This window comes from Lepus europaeus, chromosome X (genome assembly GCF_033115175.1).
Source record: "Lepus europaeus isolate LE1 chromosome X, mLepTim1.pri, whole genome shotgun sequence".
Lineage (NCBI taxonomy): Eukaryota > Metazoa > Chordata > Mammalia > Lagomorpha > Leporidae > Lepus > Lepus europaeus.
Window position 1 is genome coordinate 26,463,002 of NC_084850.1, and position 18,284 is coordinate 26,481,285.

General features: G+C 53.1%; 1 protein-coding gene across 1 annotated transcript in view; it reads right to left on the reverse strand.

Annotated features, from left to right (window-relative positions):
- Positions 1-10,637: 10,637 nt before the first annotated feature.
- XPNPEP2 (X-prolyl aminopeptidase 2) overlaps positions 10,638-18,284 on the reverse strand; it is a 28,505-nt gene continuing 20,858 nt past the window's right edge. Inside the window, exons 15-21 of the mRNA XM_062183502.1 lie at positions 17,574-17,634; positions 16,495-16,564; positions 15,914-16,018; positions 15,480-15,539; positions 14,852-14,928; positions 11,874-11,963; positions 10,638-11,261 (exon numbers count right to left, since the gene is read on the reverse strand). Coding sequence (XP_062039486.1) covers positions 11,067-11,261; positions 11,874-11,963; positions 14,852-14,928; positions 15,480-15,539; positions 15,914-16,018; positions 16,495-16,564; positions 17,574-17,634 — 658 coding nt within the window. The 3' untranslated portion in view covers positions 10,638-11,066. The remainder of the gene's footprint in view (positions 11,262-11,873; positions 11,964-14,851; positions 14,929-15,479; positions 15,540-15,913; positions 16,019-16,494; positions 16,565-17,573; positions 17,635-18,284) is intronic.

Genomic DNA, 18,284 nt, shown 5'->3' on the forward strand with positions numbered 1-18,284 from the left:
ATTAGCCAAGTGAGCCACGGCACTGGCCCCATAGTTTAAAAACTTTACTAACATTCTTTTTTTAAAAAAAATTATTTATTTGAAAGGCAAAATTACAGAGGCAGAGGCAGAGAGAGCAGGAGAGATCTTTCATCCGATGGTGCACTCCCCAGATGGCTGCAACAGCTGGAGCTGGGCAGATCTGAAGCCAGAAGCCAGGAGTTTTTCCAGGTCGCCCACGCGGGTGCATGGGCCCAAAGACTTGGGCCCCCTTCTACCACTTTCCCAGGCCATAGCAGAGAGCTGGATAGGAAGTGGAGCAGCTGGGACTAGAATGGAATGGATGCCCATATTGGATTCCGGCACTGCAGGCAGCGGCTTTACCCGCTACACAACAGTGCCCGCCCCTTTATTGACTTTCTTAATGCAAAAACAATTAGTACTCTTTTAAACATTATTTATTTGAAAGGCAGAGATACAAAGAAAGAGAGAAGGAGAGGAAGAGGGAAGGAGGAAGGGAGGCAGAGGGAGAGAGAGAGAGAGAGAGAGAGAGAGAGAGAGAGACTTCTACCTGCTGGTTCATTTCCCAAATGCCTACAACTGCCAGGGTGAGGTTGGGCCCAGAGCCAGGAGCAGAGAACTCGGTCAAGGTCTCCCACACGGGTGGCAAGAACCCAATCCCTTGAACGTCATCATCTGCCTACCAGGGTCTGCATTAGTAGGAAGCTGGAGTCGGCAATCAAACCTAGGCTCTGCAGTGTGGGAGGTGGGCATCTTAACTGGTGGGCTAAGCAGCTGCTCCTCAACTGTCGTTCTTCACGGACAGCTTAGTAAGCGCGGATAAACAACAATTCTCCATAATCGTCTTCCATCCTTTTGAACAAGTGGCCTTTTCTGTTTTAAGCATTTATCTACCTCTCTGTCTATAGAAATATTTTTCATTTTACAAGAATTATACTGCACAGAAATCAGATCAGTGATTTGTGGGAACGGGGAGGGCAGGGCAAGAAGCGACCCCAAAAGGGTGAAGGATATGTTCACTCCCTTGAGAGTGGGGATGATTTCATGGGTATACATACGTGTGGGTCTACATGGAGCAAATTGTACACTTTCAAAATGAGCAGTTTGTTGAGGGTTAAGTATACCTCACCAAAGCTGTTTTTAACGAGGAAGAAAGTCACGCTGCAGAAATGGTAATATTTGCTTTCCACGTGGCACGCGGTATCACTGTCTCACGCTATGAAATATTTTTCAGTTATGTCACTCGTTGTGTGGCTGCACCGTGATTATTTCCCCAGGCTCCTGCTGATGAACTTGGGCTGGTGTCTTTCATCATTTGACTGATCAATCATTCCCTGAACATCCTTAAGGTAAATGTTTATATCCCCATTTTTTCCCCTTTGGGATGAGTGTGCAGAAGGGACCTGGCTGGGGGAAAATGTATACAGCTTTGAAAGAACGTTCTTCAAGCTTGGAAGATAACAAAAGGGCAATGGACTCATGGAGTAACAATGAAGCTGAATTTTCATTTTCAATGAGGAAGCTTCCCTGGGGATGTCTTCCTATTTGGTTCACGACCTGACTCCAAGGAACAGACGTCATCTTTGATTCCTAACCTCTTGGAACATCATCAAGAAGTCTGAAGATGCATCTTTCAAAGCTTTCTGTCTGTGGTGCTTGGGAAATCCTGGGCTGCCTGGGAGAACGTGTCCTCTGACTTCCTGCTCCACGCCCTGGGACCAGGCATCCAGGGAAGACCACAAGGACCTTCTCCCTTAAGCTGGAACCTCACTCCCTTTGGCTGCAGTCTGCTCAGCCTGTGGGGGACTCCCAAGAAGATCCTGCACCCCCTGAATGCCTTGCCCCTGGCCTGCACTTTCCAGCCTGAAGTTTCTCCCTGGCAGCCTAGTGACACTAGCGCGATCACTAGCTAAGGCTCCACAGCGCAGCGGTGTGAGCAAGATCTGGCAGCCCTTGGGGCCGGTGCTGTGGCGTAACAGGTTAAATCTGCCGCCTGCAGTGCCGGCATCCCATAAGTGCCAGTTCAAGACCTGGCTGCTCCACTTCCGATCCAGCTCTCTGCTGTGGTCTGGGAAAGCAGTGGAGGATGACCCAAATGCTTGGGCCCCTGCACCCACGTGGGAAGACCGGGAGGAAGCTCCTGGCTCCTGGCTTATGGATCGGTGCAGCTCTGGCCGTTGCGGCCAATTGGGGAGTGAACCAGTGCATGGAAGACCTCTCTCTCTCTCTCTCTCTCTCTCTCTCTCTCTCTCTCTCTCTGCCTCTCCTCTCTCTGTGTAACTCTGACTTTCAAATAAATAAATAAAAAAGAAACAGCAGCCGCGCAAGGGATCCTTAGGGCCTTTGGTGGGGGGTGGAGTAGGTCCGTGTGATCAGGAGCAGGAAGGCGACCCCAGTGGGGTCCGGGTGGGCCGGGGATGCAGGACTGCCAGCAGACACGAGGGAGGGAGCAGCTCGCAGAAGCTTCCGGTTCTGCGCAGCAGCGGCCTGCTCCCCAGGCCTGCACGCAGGATGTGCCCGCTTCCTGTTTGCTCAGCCTGGGCAGCGAGCAGGGCTCACACACTAACCGCAGAGCCTCCAATAGGCAGCCAACAAACCAGGCCGCTGGGCCACGGTAGGGGGCCTGGGAAAAGGCAGCCGGAGGCGGGGAGTGAGGGTGCCTGCCTGGGAGAGAATTGCAGAGACCCACCCCCAGGACGTGGAGAGGCAGTGCTGATCAGACCTGGCCTTCTCCCTGCTGTCGCCTCTGGTCAGCAACCTGAGTTCTGGGGCTCCAGGTCCTCTCCTACATCCCTGGCCGGCTGCACTTGTCTTCCTCAGCCTGTCTCTTCCAACAGATTGCCCTGGCCATTCCTAATAGATCAAGCCCCAGCGGGCTAATAAGTCCTAAGCACTTCTTTAATAGACTTCCCCTTCCCGGCAACACATTTGCATTTTATAGGTTCCAGTCCAGGTACACAGAGCCCTCAGCTAAAGAAGTGATCCAGGTCAGTAGTTCCGTGCACAAGGCCACCGTGGACTTGATAATGGGCTAGTAAGCAGGACCTAGGAGCTTGCTGTGTGGGTGCAGCCTTGTGCTTAACACAATGAGGAATCAAGTGTCAAGGTCCCTTGCACCTGGAAGCTGATCCTAAGTGAGGACGGCAAGCTTCCATTTGCCCAGCACTTTTAAAAAAATTATTTATTTATTCGAAAGGCAGAGTGACAGAGAGAGAGAGAGAGAGAGGAAAGGAGGGAGAACAAGCGAGCTCTGCCATTCGCTGGTTCGCTCCCAAATGCCTGCAACAGCCAGGACTGGGCCAGACTGAAGCCTTGAGGCTGCAGTTCAATCGCTGTCTCCCTCGTGGGCGGTGGCAGGAACCCAAGTACTGGAGCCATCATCTGCTGCCTCCCAGGGTGCACATGATCAGGAAGCTAAGAGCTGGGACTTGAACGCAGGTTCTGTGATGTGAGATGTGGGCACCCCAAGCAGTGTCTCAACCACCAGGCCAAACTCCTGCCAGCCCCCGCCCCCCGCCAAGATTCTTCTTTTCACTTCCTCCCTGCTCAACTCCCCACATTCAGCTGCAAAGGATAATATTGTGTGGCAGGCGGTGGGCTAAGTCAGGCACCATTGTCATCTCCACTTTCTAGGGAGGAAGCCGAGGCACAGAGGGGCTCAATGAAGTGTCTGTGGTTGCACAACAAGTGAGTGGTGGGAGCTTAGTTTTGAATGCATGTCTGCTCTGAGGCTCATGCTATTAACCACTGGGTTAAGGTGCCGCTGTCGCAGAGGCCTGAGAAGGGAGGTGAGAGGAGTGTGGGGCTCTCTGCTTGTAGCCCTTTCTTGGCACCCTACACTGGTTTGGGTACAGCAGTAGGTGGCAGAGGGCCAGCTTGGATCAGGCCCGTGGGGGACTGAACGGGATGAGGAGGGCGTCTGGAAGTCACACCGTATGCACAGCAGCTGCCATAGGTAGGGTGGATTAAGTGGGGGTGATGGAGAGGGAAGCCCTTGTCAACACGTGAAGCACAGAACACTTGGCATATTTAGCCTAGAGAGTTGGGGGGGGGGGGGTTTGAAGCAGGTTGACTTCCAGCAGCTGTCATGTGGAGGAGGGGGCTGCTTTCTCTGTGCATGATGGGGAACAAATCATTGGAAGGTTTGGGTTTATTGCAAGGATGAAATTTTGGCTATTCAGGTCCATCCCTGGTAAGTAGCAATCCTCCCGTCTCTAGAAATGTCCAAGCAAGGACCATGTCATCCCTTGAAAATACCTGGACATTTCCAAGGTGAAACCAACCTTAGCTGCCTGGCTCATTAGCAAATTTCCTGGTGGCCATCTTGGACAGGAGGGCAGGAAGAGCGAGATCGGGTAGGGGTAGACGGAGGGCAGAAGAGAGCAAGGAGACAGCAGGCAGGAGGCTGTGGCGTCCATTCCTCAGGCAAACACACAGCACACGCAGCGCCTTCAGCTTTGGGCACACGGAAGAGCCCCGGTGACAGGGGCTGATGGGAGAGAAAGAGTCATCTCTGGAGCTGTGAGCTCCTGATACGGTCTTAGCAGAAAAACAAAAAACACCTGCAGGCAGCTGTGGCAAACAGCATCAGAAGAGGAGGCTGGACTCTGGTGCCGAGATCAAAACAGAAGACTCACCAGAGGCTTGGGTTGCTCCGCCTAGGACTCAGGTTCGAGATTACCAGGACAAAGATCTCAGAGCAGCGGGGGCCCCCGGCCCCGTGAGGACAGTGGTTTAGGGCTCTAGGGAAGAGGAGGAGGTGTAGAAGAATCTATCCCACGAATGGAGTTGAGTAGTTGAATCTCAGTTGTCCTATGCTCACTTGTTGGCTGCATAACCTTGGGCAAGTGGTGTCACCCGTGATAAGTCTTAGCGACAACAGTGATAATGTGGGCCCTGCTTGTGTGTGTGTGTGTCTGTGACCAGGGTTACTACTCAAATGGCAGTGCCTTGTTTATGGGAAATACTGGGGACCTGATGGTGAGTCCTACTCAATTCACTCCAGGCATCATTGGCACTTCCCCCTCTTGCCAAAGCCAGGAAACCCTTGGTGACCATTGGAGCCACTGCCTTCTCCCTTTATTTTTCCGTATCCCCTTGGCACCAGCCCCACCTGGATCTCTGCTACACGACCCTGTGGCCCATACACTGTGTGTGTGTGTTTTTTAACTCTTTTTTTTGACAGACAGAGTGGACAGTGAGAGAGAGAGAGACAGAGAGAGAAAGGTCTTCCTTTACCGTTGTTTCACCCTCCAATGGCCGCTGCGGCCGGCACACTGCGGCCGGTGCACTGTGCTGATCCGAAGCCAGGAGCCAGGTGCTTTTCCTAGTCTCCCATGGGGTGCAGGGCCCAAGCACTTGGACCATCCTCTACTGCACTCCTGGGCCACAGCAGAGAGCTGGCCTGGAAGAGGGGCAACCGGGATAGAATCCGGCGCCCTGACTGGGACTAGAACCCGGTGTGCCGGCGCCGCAGGTGGAGGATTAGCCTATTGAGCCGCGGCGCCGGCCAACACTGTGTGTCTTGACCACGTCAATAGCAGAGCCTTTCAGCACAAACTATTCTAGAACACAGCAAGCAAGAGGGCCTAAAGCAACTTGAGACTCACCGGGAGAGCAACTAGTTTTTTAGCTTCATGGCCTTGTCATGGCCCACTGGGGCTTTCTCAACCACCCATCCTACTCACTCGAGCTGCTTGCTTAGTTCCCGTTTCACAAAGGAACAAGGAAGTGAGGAGAAGGGCTTGTCTCTGAGCAGGGGCTGGCTGGGGTAGGGGGAGGGGCTGGGGGAGCACCTCCCACTCAGCTGTGATGAGCCACTGGGCGCAGGGATGGACAGGGAGGAAACGGTTGCTTTTGAATCTTTCATTTTTTTTGGCATCAAGAGTGCCCAACCACTATTTGAGGAAGTGCCCAATGAGTTGGTAAAATTCACTGCTGTTGCGGGTTAGCTGGCTGAATCGTAGCCGGCCCCATCCCTTCCAAGGTCCCAACTCGCGGACAGTTGAAACCAGCTGGCTAGCAAATGAGTGAGGAATGACATTATTATTATTTTTAACATGAACCATTTAGACTACTTGTGTATCTGTCCTCTTCCCAATGCCCTTTTTTAAAAAAAGATTTATTTTTATTTATTTGAAAGACAGAGTTACAGAGAGAGGTAACAACAGAGAGAGAGGTCCTCCATCTGCTGGTTCACTCCCCAGATGGCCACAATGGCTGGAGCTGTGCCGATCTGAAGCCGGGAGCCAGGAGCTTCTTCCAGGTCTCCCACATGGGTGCAGGGGTCCAAGGACTTGAGCCATCTTCTACTGCTTTCCCAGGCCATAGCAGAGAGCTGGATTGGAAGTGGAGCAGCCGGGACTAGAACTGGCGCCCATATGGGATGCTGGCAGTGCAGGTGGCAGATTTAACCTGCTGCGCCACAGCTCCGGCCCCTCCCAATGCCCTTTTCTGGGCCAAAAATCCTTGGAAGAATTCAAAACTGTAAGCGGAGGTGAGCATTTGGTGTTGCAGTTAAGACACTGCTCAGAATGCCCACATCCCGCCCCATGCTGGAATGCCTGGCTTTGAGTCCACATTCTGCTTCTGACTCCAGTTTCCTGCTAATGAGCATCCTGGGAGGCAGCTGGTGACAGCTCAAGTAGTTGGGTCCTTTCCACCCACAGGGAAGACCCAGATGGAGTTCCAGGCTCCCAGCTTCGTCCTGCTCTGGCTCTGGCTCTTGTGGGTACTTGGGGAGTGAATCTGAGCGATCTCCCTGTCTCTGTCTCTCTGGCCCTCAAATGAAAGAAAAAAGAAATGTAGCTTCATCCCACTATCACCATTGCTGTCACAGTCGTGTGGCCTCAAACAGGTCTCCCAGGGCCTCGGTTTGTTCATTAGAGGTAGTACAGGAGTGACAGAGGCACACTCTTCCAAGCAAGAGGGGCGCCATCACGGAGCCAAGCCAGGATGCTGTGGCTGTCCTCGCTCTGACCCCTACAGGCTCTGTGATCTTGGACAAGTCCCTTCCTCTTTCTGGATTGCTGTTGAAGTTTTGCTATCTCTAAGGCAATGGACCTTTTGTTTTGTTTGCCTCTTTTAGGGGCTCCTATTTAGGACAAGCTGTGGAATTTGCAGGATCTGGTGCAAAATGAAAATGGAGCGTCATTTGTTAAAAAGTTATTAAGGAGCTGATATTATTATACAATGGGTTAAGCTGTCACTTGCAATGCTGGCATCTCATATGGGAGTGCTGATTCAAGTTCCAGCTGCCCCACTTCTGATCGAGCTCCTTGCTAATGCATCTGGGAAGGCAACAGATGATCGCTCAAGTGCTTGGGCCCCTGCCACCCCTGTGGGAGATCTGGACGGAGTTCCTGGCTCCTGGCTTCAGCCTGGCCCAGCCCTGGCCATTGCAGCCATTGGAGGAGTGAACCAGCAGGTGGGAGATTTCTCTCTCTGTGTGTTGCTCTGCCTTTCACATGAGTGACTAAATCTTTAAAAAATAAGTAAATACAAATTTTTAAAAAATTAAGGCTCTCAAAGTGGTGACAGGAATGCATTAAAGCCAGCACAGAGCTCTTCCAAGCACAAGTCTCTGAGCGGACAGCAAGGCCCCATATACCTGGGCAACTGGCCCTGCAGCCACTTCATGTACAATTTTATGAGGAGCCCTTGAGGGCTGCTTTTTGCTGGAGCTCTGTTTTCTGTGATGGTCCTTGTGGCATTTCAGAGGAACCTCGGGCTCCAGGGAGCACAGGTGAAAAAACACATTAGATGCTTACTCCAAAGTCTTCCCAGTTTGACTATTTATATATAAAGTTTAGGTCCCAGATCTTTCCCTCGCCTACCTCCAAAGGTGACGCCAGAGTTGAAACCATGCTAGGCGAACACTAGCATTGTCATCTCCTGTCTGTGTACTTTCCTGGCTTACAGAATGCTGCCACATCCGGGTCTGATGGGTCTCTCACGGTAACCTCACCAGAAAGGCAGTGCGGGTAATGTACAGAGGGCCAACTGGAGACCACAGAGGTGAAGTGACTCTCTCAAGGTCACATAGCTGGGCACAACTGGAACTAGAACCCCAGAATCCATATTCCTTAGCAGAGAGGCTTTTCCACATGGCTGCATCCACAGTGGCCATCAGCAGCCAAGGAGAGGGTTTTTTTTTTTTTTTAATTTGCTCAGAGCTACTGAGTAGGTATTTTACTTTTTAAATTTTTTAAAAGATTTATTTATTTACTTGAAAGTCAGAGTTACACAAAGAGAGAAGGAGAGGGAGGGAGGGAGAGAGGGAGAGAGATAGAGTTCTTCCATCTGCTGGTTCACTCCCCAGATGGTCGCAACAGCTGGAGCTGCACCGATCCAAAGCTGGGAGTCAGGAGCTTCTTCCAGGTCTCCCTGGCAGGCGCAGGGGCCCAAGGACTCGGCCATCTTTTACTGCTTTCCCAGGCCATAGCAGAGAGCTGGATCGGAAGTGGAGCAGCTGGGACTCGAACCGGTGTCCATTTGGGATGCCGGCACTGCAGGCGGCGGCTTTACCCACTATGCCACAGCACTGGCTCCCAAGGAGAGGTTTGATAAGCTCCATTCTCTAGCATAAAAATAAAGGGTCAGGGTGGGCCTTGTGGTACAGCGGGTTATGCTGCTGCCTGTGCATTCTAAATCAGAATGATGGTTGGAGTCCCCGCTGCTCTGCTTCACTTGCCAATGTGCCTGGGAAGCAGCAATGACCCAAGTACTTAAGTCCCAGTCTCACATGGGAGACCTGGATGGAGTTCCTGATTGCTGGATTTGGGCGGCCTCAGCCCCAACTGTTGCTGGCATTTGAGGAGTGAACCAGTGGATGGAAGATCTCCCCCTCTCCCTGTCATGTTACCTTTCAAATACAAATAAATAAATAAAGCAAAAGCCCAGAACCCAAGGAAGCAGTTATTTATCTTCAATTCAGAATGACGTCACAGGAGTCCCCACATATGCCCTGCCTGACCCAGAGGGACACCCCTAAAGTAGGAACAGTCAGTGCCAGCCATCTGGGTCCCAGGGAGGGGAGACCCTGGGATGGCAGCGGCTCTCTCTGCAGCCATACTCCTGGGGCCAGCAGTCCCAATCCCGAGACAGTGGGAAGGAGATGATGCCAAGTCCAAGGTCTTGCACCAAAGCCAGGCAAGGGGACACAGGGCTGGGCTGAAAGTGCCCCGTGCTGCGCATGACCCACCAGGACTGCAAGAGCAAGGGTTGGAGTGTGAGTGTAAAGGAGTGGGCAGGGCCGGTGCCTCAGCTCACTTGACTAATCCTCTGCCTGTGGTGCCAGCACCCCAGTTTCTAGTCCCAGTTGCTCCTCTTCCAGGCCAGCTCTCTGCTGTGGCCCAGGAAGGCAGTGGAGGATGGCCCAAGTGCTTGGGCCCTGCACCCGCATGGGAGACCAGGAGGAAGCACCTGGCTCCTGGCTTCGGATCGGCGCAGCGCGCCGGCTGTGGCAGCCACTTGGGGGGTGAACCAATGGAAGAAAGACCTTTCTCTCTGTCTCTCTCTCACTGTCTAACTGCCTGTCAAAAAAAAAAAAAAAAAAAAAAAGGAGCGGGCAGGCAGGCCCTAGGGAAGCAGGTGGCTGTGGCCTCTGTTTCTCACCAGCTGCGTGATCCTGGTTGAGCAGCCTCCATTCTCATCTATAAAATGGTGAGAGCTGTGCTGTTTGCCCTTTTCTGAGGGAGAAGGTTCTGGGGGCTTCTGACTGCTTTGCCACCTGCTTGTAAAATGGGAACAAGACGAGTGCTTTCTTGTGGGTGTGAAGGCAAAGTGAGGAAATGCGTGCCAAGCTCCTTGCTCTGTGTACATAGTAAGTGGTAGCGATGATGATGAGGACGGCTTTCATTTTATCAGCCATAGCTATCAGCAGCAGTAGTGGCTGGCTTTGTGGAGCCAGTGAGAGGGCAGATGACTCGGTGATCGGCGGCCCGGTACTGGTGCTATGGGTTCTCAGTGAGGGTAGGTGAGGGCTGGAGTCTTCGGATCTAAGCATCAGTGGTGCTAACGGCCACGGGTCACGCTCCCGCCCAGCAAACGAAGCCTGGCAGTCTCAGGCCAGGGGAGTTCTCTGTCTGGTGCCTTCACCCAGGACTCTGCCCACAGCTTTGGTTCTTTCCTCCCCTCCTTGCCAGCCCCGCTCCTCACCCCCCAACCAGGGCAAGTGTGCTGGGCCATGGCTGACGAGCTCCCCAGCAAGGGGCTCCCCTCTGTCCTCTCCACAAAGTTAACAACACAGACCGGAGCGGCTGGCTGGGTGCGGCGCGCATGCGCTTTCGCCTGCTCGCGCTCGCGAGCATGTACACACACACACACAAACACACACATTCTAAAGCCCATGTCCTTCCCCACTGAGCTTCTGGGAGCCTCACAGGCCCCCGCCCCACCTCACCCGCTCCCCTTCCTCCCCCACCACAAAAGCCACAGGTAACAGCAGTCTCCGGCAACACAGCAGACACAATGCAAAACCCAGAGGCAGGCGTCTTTGCAAGGCTGTTTTAAGCATCTAGCAGGATGTGAGTGCAGGTGGCCAACGGCTGGCCCGCCCGACTCGGGCCAGAGAAAGCTCTTCTTACCACCAACCCCTGCCCCCCCCCAAAGTGGGCTCAGCAAATGAGGAGGGGCTGCAAGGTGGGCTAAGGGATTCTGTCACCTCTCTGTAGGTACAGTAGGCAGTCTGGAGGAGCCCCAGGCCTTCTCCCCCACGAACTGTAGCCAGGAGGCCATAGAAGGGCTGGGGGCATATGCTGGTGCCCGGAGGAAGCCTCAAGTACATGGCAAGTTAGGAGCCAATGGGAGTGGGAACATCTCAGGCCCTGTTGCTCTTGTATTTTAGGGGCAAGAAGAAGCTATAGCAGATGGACCAGGTTACATGCTACATGTACTATCTCTTGGCCTGGGGTTGGGAGCCCAAAGTGAGGTGTAGAGGCCCAGGATGAACAGTGTTGCCTAGGGCCCCAGAGGCCCAGGAGGAGGTGGCTTGGGGGGTGGGTGGGCAGTGGTTTCCAGGTGATGGGCCACGTGGAGGTGGAGGGTCCAGCAGGGAGCCAGAGCCTCTAGCTGCTCCAGCCCAAGATGGCAAGAGTGCAGGCTGCCACCAGAGAGGCCAAGGAGGAGGTGTGTGGCGCCCTGGCAGACAGGGGCTCAGTGTGCTGCTGCAGCCACTCGAGCTCTTCCCACAGCTGGCGTCGCTGCAGCTCCGGGCCCACCTTCTCGCGGATGGTCTGGTAGTAGCGGTTCACATGCTGGAGCTGCAGAGGGCCGAAGATATGAGAGCCTCCCCGGGCTGAGCTGCCTTGAGGCGAGCTCTTGGTTTCATCTAGTCTCCAGCTGTGGGACACCAGCTGCCCACATCAGTCCCGGTACCCACAGGTCAATAGCCACCATCAGACCTCCAGCATTCTCTGGGGCTTTCTAGAAGTAGTTCCCCGTGGTGGCTGTTTCATGTCATCGGGATGTTCTTAAAGGGGTTGGGTGGGTGGCTTTCAGGCCCACGAGTGACAGGAAGCAGGGCAGGCAATATTATACTCGTTTAACAAGAGAGGAGACTGAGGCCCAGGGAGTGGGGCGAAGGATTGCCTGTAGTTCCAGACCTTGTAGTGGCAGAGCTCAGAGGCCGCTCAGACTCCCCATGACCTGAGGTTACACAGACTGCTTTGCCCAAAAATTTCTAGAAGCTCTGTGGTGAGCTATGGAGGGATGCCCCAGTGTGAGCCTACAGGTGCCACCAGTGTGGACCCTCCTGGAGGAGGGGTGAGGCAGAAGATCTTGGGATGGGGGGACCCGGGGCAAGAAAGGTCTGGATGCACAGAAGGTTGGGGGGAAGGCAGGCTGAAAGGCAGGCAGGGTTGAGGGGCACTCACATGCTCGGGGGACAGCAGGCTGACGTCGATAAGATTCCGGTCATAGGGCACCAAAGACACCACTTCAAAGGTCAGGTAGGTACCTGGGTACTGGGAGCCCGCATGGAAGGGGAGAAAGTGAGGGAGGAAGAGGAGCTGGGCTGAAGGGGGGCAGGGAGCACTCCACACAGAAGCACAGCACAGAGAACTGATCTGTGTCCACCCTGGACGTGCTAGCTGGGCCCAAGCCTTCCCTTGGCCACCCCCTCTGCAGTGCTCGGCACGACTCTCCGTTGGGGCTTCCCTCCTGACTTGGGACAGTCAGACTGAAATCTGTGTTTCTCGAAGTGGATGCATCAACAGCATTGAGGGAGAATGCCAAATATGTGGGTTCCAGGGCCCACCTTCCAGACCTACTGGAGACAGAATCTGTAGGGTAGGACGTGGGAAAAATTAGTTATTAGGGTTTTCTATCTGTTGATTTATGGACCCACCCATTGGTATTTCCATGTATCTATTCACTGAGGGATCTATGCACAGATATAAAGAAGAAAAACGAATGGCCCATAATTCACATTTCCTAGAGAGCCCTCACTTGTATTTGCTGCAGAAACACAAACTATGCAAAGGGCACACAAAAAATGGCAAGCCTCCTCCCTGTTCAGTTTCCAAATTCACATGAGATGGCTTTGGCCACACACACTATTCCGCACCTCCGCTCTTCCTTCGTAATGAACTTGGGAGCGTGCTCCATATGAGTGCACTCATTCTAAGGGCCGCCTAGTAGTCCCTAGTCCATGGATATATCATGATTTATGTGACTACTTGGGGCTATTGAGGCTCTTTCCCAGTTGGGACTATTACCAACCACAGCCATGTATGAACATCTTGGCGCGCTTTTAGGATTCTATCCGGGAGGAACAGATCTGGTGGAGAGAGTGCTAAGACGGAAGGTACCCACATCTCACTGGGGTATGAGAGTGCCCATTGTCCCACGTGCTCACCACCACTGGCTGTCATCTAACTCTCTGACTTTGGCCCAGCTGAGGGGCGAAATACGGTATTCCAAGGTTGCCTTCATTTGTATGCGTTTGAAGGATGAAGTTTAACAGCTTTTCACAGAGGTGGACTACCTTTGTTGATTTCAGTGAATTGTCTCTTTGTGTCTTTTCACACTTTTTCTTTTTTTAAAGGGGGAGCTTACTGATTTATAAAAGCTTATGGTAAAAATCCACGCTTTCTCTGTCATAGGTGATATATTTGTCACGGGCTTTTTGATTTTTCTTTCTGGTATTGCTTCTCTATAGACATTTTCTATTTAATTTAGTCCGAGTTGCCTAGCTCTTCCTTTGTGGTTTCGGGCTCTTGCACCGAGAGGTCCCATTTCCACCCTGGGATTGTACATGAGTTTCTATCTGCTTCCTTCTAGGTCTTTTATGGTCTCGGGGTTCATCTTCAAACTTTGGTGCATCTGGAATTTTATTTTGATATAATAGTGAGATGTGCCCTTCCTGCCCATTTATTGAATAACGTCTCCTTCCATACTGTTCTGAAATATCAGCTCTTTTGTCAACCAAATTGCCATGTCATTTATAGGAATTAGAGGGCTTTCAAGAATACCACTCTGTTCCACTGTCACCTCTGCCTTTCTCCCCACCAGTGTCATACTTAGTTACGGTAGCTTGTGTTCCAATCTGATAGGGCTACTTTCTGTGATTACTCTTCTCTTTTCCTGGCTACCCTGCTATCATGGTGTTTTTTTTTTTTTAATTTTTTTTGACAGGCAGAGTGGACAGTGAGAGAGAGAGACAGAGAGAAAGGTCTTCCTTTTTGCCGTTGGTTCACCCTCCAATGGCTACTGCGGCTGGCATGCTGTGGCCGGCGCACAGCGTTGATCCGAAGGCAGGAGCCAGGTGCTTCTCCTGGTCTCCCATGGGGTGCAGGGCCCAAGCACTTGGGCCATCCTCCACTGCCTTCCCGGGCCACAGCAGAGAGCTGGCCTGGAAGAGGGGCAACCGGGATAGAATCCGGCGCCCTGACCGGGACTAGAACCCGGTGTGCCGGTGCCACAGGTGGAGGATTAGCCTGTTGAGGCACGGCGCTGGCCAACGGCGTGTTTGTTTTTTACAAATAAACTTTGCTATCATTTTGTGAAGTTACAAACATAGCCAGTTAGCATAGAAATTGAAGTTGCCTGGAATTCATAGATTAATTTAGGGCGAAATGACATCTTAACAGTATCGTGGCTTCTTTCCAGAGGACACCATTTACTTACATCTTTTTTATGTCCCTTAGTAGAGACTTTCTCCATGTAAGGCTTTTTCAGTTATGTCTAGGTATTTTATCTTGTTGGTTGCTATTATACCAAATCTTTATTAAAAACAAACTCCCCTGGTGATTATTATGTGCACTGAGAAGCAATGATTTAGGGCAGGAATACTGATTCACTTGCTGTGGAGTGGGGCCTGGGCATTGGCATTTTAAAAATCTAAGAAACCAAGAAAAATGTGATGGGGGGAGCCAGGTGCTGTGGCATAGCAGATTAAGCTGCCACCTGCAGTGCTGGCATCCCATATGGGTGTCGGTTTGAGTCCCTGCTGCTCTACTTCCAATCCAGCTCTCTGCTATGGCCTGGGAAAGCAGTGGAAGATGGCCCAAGTCCTTGGGTCTCTGTACCTGCATGGGAGACCTGGAAGAAGCTCCTGGCTCCTGGCTTTGGCCTGGCCCAGGTCTGACTGTTGTGGCCATTTGAGAAGTGAACCAGAGGACAGAGGATTCTCTCTCCCTCTCTCTCACTCTGCCTTTTGAATAAAATAAAAAAAATCTTTTAAAAATATAGAAAAAATAAAATCTAAAAAGCTCTCTGGGCGATCCCAGTGTGCAGACAGGTTTGAGGGACTCTGATTTATGGAATTCCAGCGGAGCTAAAGAAGACTCCAAATTAGACGCATTCCTGTACATTACGTGGCCTTCTCCCTGTGCAGCTCCAGCCCATTTACCTTGGTCTGTGCTTCTACCACGAGAGCCACATCTTCAATACGGATCCCAAATTCTCCATCTTGATAGTAACCAGGTTCTGGGGGACACCGAGATGTCAGTGGCAGTAAGCAGGGGCAGGACCCACACCCAGGCTTCCGTACCAATCTGTGTGATGAGTGGCTAGAGGGCACAGCTGCTTGGCTGCTCACAGCTGTCAGCCCTGACAGCCCCATAACTTCTTAGACACCATTTGGCTAAGCAGAGGTGACATGTCAGGGCTCAGATTCTGCACAGGGCACACCTCTGATTCGCCCTCTCCTGGCCCCAGAGCCCAGCTGAGGGCTCTTCTCCCTGTGTACCACTGTCCTATTACCCCGGCCTTTGATGGGCGACTTCGAGGTCTAGATGCACAGCTGGGAACCAATTCCCAAGGGCAAAAATCTGAGGGCACTTGGGGTGAGGGTGGGACAAGCCATCTGGGGCTGGGAGTAGCGGTGGGGGTAGGCAGATGAAGAAGGGTGGAGGTGGGGCCCGGGGCTGTGCCTGTGCCTAGCGTGCTCCCTGAAGGCAAGCACATCCTAGATGGCAGTCCTGGGCTAGCTCTGCTCTGGGACGGGGTAGAGGAGTAGAGAGGCCTGAGAACCATACCAATGGAAGTGAACATGCCCTTGGCCATGGCAATGTTGCTGGACTGGAATCCCACTGGCCCTGAAAGGGAAGGTATAGGCATGCTGTCAGCTTTTCTGCACTCACTTTCTTGGAAAAGAGCAGATTCCCAAGAAGAGCAGGTGACTTGGGGTCCCTGAGGAAGCACCTGTCCACCACATCATTGTCTGCCTGGAGCTAGGATGCACCAGAATGAATCTGTCTATGCCAGGAAGCCACCAGGCCTGGGGCCTCTCTCTAGTGCCTTCCTGGACGCCTGTGGAGCATCCCTCCCACCAGCCGGGTGATCCTGGGTGGGTCATGGCCCCTCCTCAGGTCTCAGACGATCATCTCCATACCTGTGAATTGCTTTACCTCCTTCCTACAGGGGATGTCACACATGGAAGACCCTGGGGGGATGCTGAGGAGATACCTACACTCATGCACACACAGGAAGTTGCCAATGCCATGGCCTGTCCCATGACCATAATTGAGCCCAACATCCCACAAGGCTTTGCGTGCAAAAGCTTCCACCACTCGCCCTGGAAGAAAAAGACGTCACCCTCAATCAGTTGCCTGGACCTCAGACTGTCCCCCTTGTCCCTCAGTGACATTGGGTTGGGCTGGAAAGGGGCTGATGGATGAAGTCAGTGGCCCCTTGGCCAGACCAGCCTCTCACTATCTCCATCATGCCACACGTAGTACCCATTACCTGCACTAACGAATGTACTAGAATTTCTCCCCATCCATTGGTGCTTAGCGCTTTGATGCTTCCTTCCTTCAGCAATCTGCTCCCAACTGCTACAGCCCACTCTGATCCCCTCAGCTCAGAGCAACAGATTGGGAGGCAGGAGACCTGAGTTCAAGGCCTGGCTTCTCCCAGAGACCCCCTGTGTGGCTTTGGGCCAGTCCTTTTCCCTCTCTTGGCCCGGTTTTCTCATTCATGCGAGCCATGGGCTAATAATGATATAATCCCTCATTCCTGCGATATGACAGCCTGTGGCTCTCTGCAACCCACCTGACGTAGAAGCAGGAAAGATGAGTCTGGACAGATCGATATTTCCCATCAACACCCGGGTGTATGCCTCCTGATGGGGAGAGAACAGGGCATGGGGAGCATGGGAGGAGACCTGAGTGTGCCTCAGCATGGCGGGGAGATACATTATCCTGTGTGGCCACCCAGTTTCTGGGAGATGGCTAAAGGAAGCTGACGGGAGCCTTCCCAAAGCTGGGGCTTGGTGCATGTGGCTCCCTTTGGGGACACTTGTAGATGGTGGTGGACTGAGGCTGTGCCAGTAAGGGGGTTGGCAGGCAGAATCCCCACGCTAGAATCCTGACCTGGCCACTCACAAACTCTGACACCATGGGTAAGTCTGTGCCTCAGTTTCCTCAGCTGTCGTGGAATGCCAACAGTCACTAGCTGCAGGGGTTTCTGGGAGGGGAGGCCAGGGTTATGCAGTGCCCAAATGAAGGCTGGCACACCCAGCACTATGATCAGGAACACCCACTCGAGTTCTTAAGGCCTTGAGTTTGGGTCGGGGCTCTGATCATTTGGCAAAGGCAACCTTCCTCCGTCAGGGCAGGGAGGGAGGCAGATGTGGCCTCTCTGGTCACTCCCTGTGGCAACGTGCTCAGTGCCCTTCACCACACACATGCAGGCATCTCATGGCATCTCGTGCAGGGCAGCCTCAGGTGGGTAGCTCCGCCCACTAAACCCTGAGCTCCTGTCTGGGCTGCCCCAACCCTCTGTTCCCAGCACAATCCCAGGTGTCCCATCTGCTTGGTGAACGCATGACTGCAGCTCAGGGCTCTCATCCCCAGAGGCTCCCCTGGTGCGCAGAGCCAATGGCCCCGCCCTCAGCATTTCCTGCCCGCCTCCCCCCACCATGCCCCCCTGAGATTGGGCTGGGCCTTCTTCTCCCACAGAAAGCAGCGCTAGAGAAATGTTTGCACATGGCTTGGGCTCAGGCCAAAGTCTTTCGGAAGCAGCAGCAGGAGCACTGGATGGAGCCTCTCAAGTGAAAGAGCTCTTAGTGGAGCCATTGCTTGGGGACTCACGGGAGACAGTGAGGAGGGGATACCTGGGCCAGTGCTTACCTTTTGGAAGGCAGAGGGGGTGCCCCAGTGGACTGTTCTGGTGATGTCTGTGGTCCCGTCCCTGTGGAGAGGGGAAATCAACACGTGCTGCTCTGCTGAGTGCTTGGGGCTAGGGACTGGGGCTACACGCTTCCTGTGTGCTTTCCACTGTGCTTCGAGCAGCGGGGCTGGAATGGGGGCAGCTGGGAGAGGGGCAGACAGAGGCAAAGGAAGAAGAGAGAACCGCTATCCCCCGCATCCCACCTTGAGCCTCCATGCACCAATACTGTGCCGAGCTCTCAAGGCTGAAGTCCCTGAGCCGTGTGGCAGCTGCTGTCCCTCCCATAACCACCCTCCTCGGCACCACTGGCTTTGGCTGTTCTGTAGATGTGGGTATCCTTGTGGTCAGCCTGGCTTGAAAAGCAAAGCTTCTTCCAGGCTTCCTGGGAGACAGGAAGGGATTATCTTCTTTTTACAGATGGGGAAATTGAGCTGGGGGGTGGGGGTGGGGAGGGCAAATACATGGTCACAGCACTCCCACATCCAGAATGTTATTTACCATGGATAGGATCTGTTTTCTGCTCCCTGGGAAGGTCTCAATATCCCCATTTCACAGATGAGACAATCGAGGCCAGGAGGCCATCTCCCTCTGTGCTGGGAATACGGACCCATTGACTTGCTCAGAGTTCCAGAGAGCATTGGTATCCTGGGATGGCCACCCAGGAAGCAGGG